We start from the raw sequence: 6,362 nt of genomic DNA on the forward strand, positions 1-6,362 counted from the left end.
TGTGTGTGTGTGTGTGTGTGTGTGTGTGTGTTTTGCAGTGGTATTCATGCCTCTATTTCGGTGTGCGTGTGTGTTTTGCTCGGGTATACAACCTTTTATATCTGTGTGTGTGTGTTTTGTTGGGGTATACAAGCTTCTATTTGTGTGTGTGTGTGTGTGTGTGTGTGTGTGTGTGTGTGTGTGTGTGTGTTTTGTTGGGGTATACATGCCTCTATTTCTGTGTGTGTCTGTTTTGCTGGTGTATACAAGCATCTCCTTCTGTGTGTGTGTGTGTTTTGCCTGTGTGTATAAGCATATCTTTCTGTGTGTATGTGTGTGTTTTGCTGATGTATACAAGCATCCCTTTCTGTGTGTGGATCTATCTGCTAGAGCTGTATGACCAAGTCAAACGTTTGCAGTATCCACCGGTTTCATTTAGAGGGGAAATAAGTTTAGTGGCATCACCTCTACCCAGGGCAGCGTTAACTGCCTCTAATATTAGGCCTTATTTGTGCCGGATTGAAAATGTGTGTCTCTTAATGGTTTTGGAGGTGTAAAGTGAGTGTCACCTTCGGGTACAATGAGGAAAGCGGGCTGTTGTAAAGTCCCCTCACATCTGAGCTGGTCTCTCTGCTTTAGTGCCCATATGCCCTCGACACATTCAGGAAATGACTGCCGCCTGGGTTTACATTTGTTGCAGCTTTTGGAAGCTGTTTTATGGTTTTATTTTCCTGCTGTTATAGCTTTACCACATGCGGGCTGTTTGGTGTAAAATTGGGATCCTGCTTCACATTCTTTAACTTGTTAAGTAAACCTACCAGTCGGATATCTGGGTACCATGCTCCCCAAGAACCCCCCAACAACCCAGAAGAGAACTTTGTACTTTGGTGTTTAAGATCTGTGTGAGTGTCCTTTTTGTGTAATACCAACGGCCTGCTGTATTAGCTCTATGCACTTTTTCTGGTAAGGACAACCTATAATGTAATACATGCATACTACTTCAGAAAAAAAACTAAAATCCTGTCATGATCTTTGTTATGTCCCCAACTACCAGCTTCGCAGATATTTGAAATCTTCCTGAGAACTAGAGGTTTAATTTCAATGACTAGCTGGGAGAATACAAAGTCAAATGACAAAAAAAGGTGAATTGTCTCTTCTGAACACTCTGCTGGTGTTGTCTGCCCTGCACCCCTATAATAAGTGATGTTGCCATGACTGGCATTTATATAGATCTATAAATATATGTATGGAAATACATTTAATTACTCGAGGAGCTATTTTACACTGCCCTATGGTTACCTAAAAAAGTGGGATTCTATAGATAAAAGAACCTGTATGTGAGGTACCTATAGACCAGTCTGTAACATACTCCTTTAATAAACCACTCAGTTAGTTCACTCAAAAGGGTCAACTAGTTCTATTGCAACACCTACTTTTTTAGATTTTAAAACACCCAAACTTTATTTAAACTCTAACACCCAATGGCTCTTTACATGCATATGGAGAAGAAGAACACCATATTGTCACTTTAAAATCATGTTTATTATTTTTTTCTTATCCTTAGTATAATATCATCATTTAATGTTTCACGTATACAATACAAATGTTATTTTGTCCAGGAACAGGTTCATGATTTCTTTGCTACATTCAGAGGTTGAACACGCTTTAACTAGGCTGATACAGAAATAAAACAAAGACTGTTGTTTTTTTTTTTCCTTTTTTTTGTTTGCTTTTGATTTTTTTTTATTATTTTGTTGCTTTTTAATACCTCAAGCTTTTGCGTTAACATAGAAGGTCAAGACAAATAGGTAACTTTACATTCAGTGCAATTTAGTCCTAAGCTACTTTAAAAGCACAGTAAAAGAAACACAAAAATGTGCGCCCATCTAGGCAGTTTCAGTTGTTGGGATGAAAGCAGCAACAAACAACAAAATATGCGTTACAAATACTTCCCAATAGCATATCTCCTTCAATAGGTAGTTAATAGTTACATTGCAAGTTTCAGTTCGTAATGGCTACTCAGTAGCTTGCATTTTGGGCAACATTGCCAGTCATTTCAGGTTTGACGATGTACCGCTCTTTGACACATATATATATATATATACCACACATACACGTACACAAATGTATTATAAGTACTTATTGCCTGAACCCTTTAGGTAGTAAAAGAAGGATTTAAGTGCACCCACTTCAATGTTAAGCCCATAAAATAACAAGATTGGAAATAAAGTAAGGGAATTATATCTCAAGTGTTGCAGTCTGTCATAGATCACATAGAGGTGAATAGGTTGTTGTTAGTATTTTCATACATGTGCATACACTCTGCTTACAAACAACCTAGGGATCAGTCCTTTCTGTTGACAAGGTTTTGACAGCTACAGAGGCATATAGAGCTATATAGACAGCGTTATAGGAAGAAAAGGGACAAATACATAATAGCAATAAAATCAAATGAACATATTAGGGTATGTGCTGGCCCCTCCCCCCAATATATGAATACATAAATCTAAATAAACACAGGTTACATTATGAGGCCATCCAACAATGCGCCTCTGTACAAGGAAATAGGTAGTTTAATTTCACATAAAAAGGAAATAATACTATTCTGGCTGTAGAAATGTCAGTCTGTTGGAAATCATACTAGTAATCCCTGTATGCTTCCTTCACGTGTGTATAAGTTATTAGCCTATATCTCAGGACTTGAAGGACATAAATAAGAAGGTAATGCAAATGCCCCCTTTTTTTCCCCACACAACCCACAGCAAAATGCAAAGAGGGAGTCCTGACCAGGAGTGGAAGAAGGCTGGAATTTGTGACAGGTAGTTAATGTTGTGCCCCCCGATCTATACTCTATAAAAGCAAATGAGCATCATAAACTTCTCAGTTTTACTTGTACCATAAAACGAGAGTTTGAGAAGGAACTGAACACATTCCCACAAGCAGACATCCACATTCACTCAGGAGACACCCCTCATTCACTCATTTCCACTCAGATCTCACTCATTCTTTGCTTTCCTCCTTCTCCTCCTCCTCTTTCTCTTCTTCTTCGTTCACTTCTTCTTCTGTTTTCTCTTCATCTCTAGAGCCGGGGAGTTTATCCTTATTATTCTCCTTTTTCCATTTCATCCTCCTGTTTTGAAACCAGATTTTGACCTGCCTCTCAGTCAGTCCCAGGGCGTGGGAGACCTCAATTCGTCGTTTCCGCGTCAAGTATGGGTTGAAAAGGAATTCCTTCTCCAGTTCTAGTGTCTGGTACCGGCTGTACGTCTGCCTTCCACTGCGTCTTCCGGGGGCTGGATACCAAAACAAAAACACACAGCCATTACTGCCTACTACTTCCAGGATCAAGCCTCTAAATGATCCCTTCTTATACACGTGAGGCTCAGCCTGGTCCACTCACTACAAAAAGAAAAAAAAAAAAGACCAGTGCAAATAAATGACATTGTACAAATGGAAAACTAGAAAACTCACAAATCTGGCTTGCATTAAAGGAATTCAAAAGTCAGATTTGATCCCCTGTCTGAGCTCAATCAGCCCCAGATCCTATCTAGAATCAACTCTGCACTAGCATTCTATAAACACAAACAAAAATACACAATGGTACAAAGCTAAAACAGACTAAAATAATGCTCTCTGTAATATTGATCATATTAATCATAAAATGTGATTAGTGCTATGATTTATTATTAAAGCAATGCAAAGGAATGGACTGTAACTTTATTGTATCATTATGAGGAGCTAAACTATAAATCATTGCTATCAAGGCGGCAACTTTAAAACAGCTTAACAAGCAGCTCTTTATGTTAGTGAAAAGTGCAACTTTACAGCATATGATTGCAATTTTCAGCTATAGATATGATCCATGCAGTCATGGTAAACTGGTAGGGTAAGATAGTAAACTGATTGTGGAATATAGGGCGAGATACTAAACTAGTTTTTTAAATGACCCTCTAACAAGACAATATAAAAGACAGTAAATAATATATATCTATAGATATATATGTATATATATAAGAAATAGATTACAGAAGATACTTTGTACATTGCAGTCTGCTTTGTAAATGCAACATTTTGGTCTCTTTTAACTTGCCAGTCATTAAGATAAAACTATATGGTTTTATGAAGGAGACTGGACTAACAGCAAGCAAATAACCTCGTGGGAGCTGTATGCTGTTTTCCTCAAGGCAGGCAATAAAAATAACTTAGTTCATTGTGAGTTCAAAAGATCTGCACTTAAAACACCTTGATCCTTTCTATTTTGTGAAACTAACTGCTGACTTGTGGAATGACCAGAAAGGCTGTTTCCTCTGCAAAGCAATAGGTGCCATTGCAGCTGTCTTTCCCAGGCTAAATTTATACCAAAGGCTGAGCTATTGTTTTATTACACTGTAAAAGAAAAAAAGGAAGAAAGGAAGAAAGAAAGAAAGAAAGAAAGAAAGAAAGAAAGAAAGAAAGAAAGAAAGAAAGAAAGAAAACGTGCAGACAGACAGCATAGCATGACAGCATGCACAACATACAGTACGAGAAGGAAATATCCTAACCGTGAGGTCTCATCCATGGAAACATAAGACTAGGAGACGTATTCTGACTTAAATGGCCTTGTCCTTCGCTAGTACTAGAATTGGAGGTCGTTTTACAATCAGGGTACTGCACCACGCTCGTCTCTTGCTGGGCACCATAAAGGGACTGCCTTGGTAGAGCTTCGTAGCCATAAAACTTGGACGCGTCGCCGTGGCACGTCAGGGCGCATGGATTCTGCTGGTAGCCAGTGTTGGAGATGCTGGAGGTGCCGTGATGGAAGAACTCCTGGACGTGGTGAGACGGGTGCTGGAAGCCTGGAGCCGTAGTGCCGGGACCATAGACCAGAGCGTGGCTCCTGCTGACACTTTGGGGAAACCGACAGTCGTAGTAAGTTGGCTCCAAGGACTCACCGCCTTTGTACTTGGAGAAAAGAGGGTTCACAAAATAGGAACTCATGGCTCTTGCATGAAAGACAAAAAATGCTGCACCCCCCTCCTCACTAATAAAAAAAATCAAATCAAAATAGAAAAAAAAAATCAAAACAATACCAAGAACGCAGTCTTTATTTCTATGGGAGATCAATGAGAGACTGTCCCCTGGGCTTGTCTTAAAGTCCTGTTTTTGTTTGTCAGGGGTTTTTTTTTTTAATCAGAGGGGGGGTATTTGGAGGCTCTCACAGACGTCTCATAGTGCCTGAGTGTGTGGCTGCTTAGTCTCTGGGCTGCTTGGATTGTCTTGTATCAGTCGGTAGGTAGAGCTCTCTGTCAGTTCCCTCTACACTGCTCCTTCCCTTAACACCACAGGCAAATTCCTTAAAATCCCGCTGGTGAAGCTTTACACGCGATTTGTATCCATCAATCCTCTCCTGTAAGACAGTCTAGAAAGAAATGACAAGGATTTGGGGGTATCGGATGGACGTGGAAAACCAGCCTTCAGAAAAAAAAAAATATCAAATGGATGAGGGAGGGTTATGAAAGGTGCGCATTAATATCTTTAGGTGCTCTTTTTTTTCCAAGCCAGCCTCCTCACTGATGTGGGAAAAATACATGCGCCGTGGGGTCAACCTAGGTTACCTCAACAGGTAAAAAATATTTAGGATGAGCCTGTGCTAGGTGACTAGCACGTAAGCAAAGGGGCAGTGAGAGCTTTTTGCCTTTTTGAAAATTGTATATTTTGCCTTCTTTTCTTTTCTTTTTTTTTTTTTTAAGGAAGAATCAGCCAACTAGCCCCGTGTTACGTCACTCGCCTCCCAGCCACCCCTCTTACGTGGTTCAAGCTCTTCTCTTACCACTTGGCGTCCTATTGGAATTAAGAAAACACTTTAATGTCTTTCTAAAGCGGAAATAAAAGAGTTAAATGGGGGACAGTCAGGTGGGGCACACGCCAAAGGCAGTTACAGCACGAGCTTTCATTTCTCCGCTGATACACTGTTGCCTTTTTGCTTATATTTAAATATCTTGTGACCGAATTAGAGAAGCTAAAAAAGCAGGGATTGTCAGAGCAAATGATAGCTGGTAGTGATCCGGGGAAAGTGGGGGCTTATTTCATGAAGGGACGGCCTTCAGCTCTGCAGCTTAAAAGAATGGGGGTAATAGACAATGGAAAATGCGCAATTAAAGTTCTGTAATTGCGGTGTTGTCGTATCCGGGGATAAAAAAGAGAACAAAAATCACGTGAAATGCAATTAGGAAAGGCAGCTATATACTAAATTCTCTTATTCCCATCTGCTAGGGCTGAGCCTTTGTAAGCAGCCAGTTTTAGGGTCTAGGCGCTAGTTGTTTCCAGCCATTCTATTGAAGTCTGGATTTTATGGCTGCACTAAACTAAACTGAGGATCCATACCCAACCACCAACACCCCCTT

At 40.0% G+C, this 6,362-nt stretch overlaps 1 protein-coding gene across 1 annotated transcript; it reads right to left on the bottom strand.

The window, feature by feature from the left end:
- Positions 1-1,531: 1,531 nt before the first annotated feature.
- On the bottom strand, positions 1,532-5,502 carry HOXC8 (homeobox C8). Its single transcript, XM_018568830.1, has 2 exons — positions 4,521-5,502; positions 1,532-3,272 (listed from the first exon to the last, which is right to left on the bottom strand). Exons 1-2 carry the CDS (start codon positions 4,954-4,956, stop codon positions 2,980-2,982), a joined length of 729 nt encoding a protein of 242 aa, XP_018424332.1. The 5' UTR covers positions 4,957-5,502; the 3' UTR covers positions 1,532-2,979.
- Between the last annotated feature and the right edge of the window lie 860 nt (positions 5,503-6,362).

The sequence above is a fragment of the Nanorana parkeri genome, unplaced genomic scaffold (assembly GCF_000935625.1).
Source record: "Nanorana parkeri isolate BGI_ZX_2015 unplaced genomic scaffold, ASM93562v1 scaffold33, whole genome shotgun sequence".
NCBI classification, from domain to species: Eukaryota; Metazoa; Chordata; class Amphibia; order Anura; family Dicroglossidae; genus Nanorana; species Nanorana parkeri.

Coding starts and splice junctions, on each gene's coding strand:
- HOXC8 (XM_018568830.1), bottom strand. CDS start 4,956: ATGAGTTCCTATTTTGTGAACCCTCTTTTCTCCAAGTACAAAGGCGGT. Junction 3,273..4,520: donor TCCATGGATGAGACCTCACG/GTTAGGATATTT, acceptor TTTGGTATCCAG/CCCCCGGAAGACGCAGTGGA.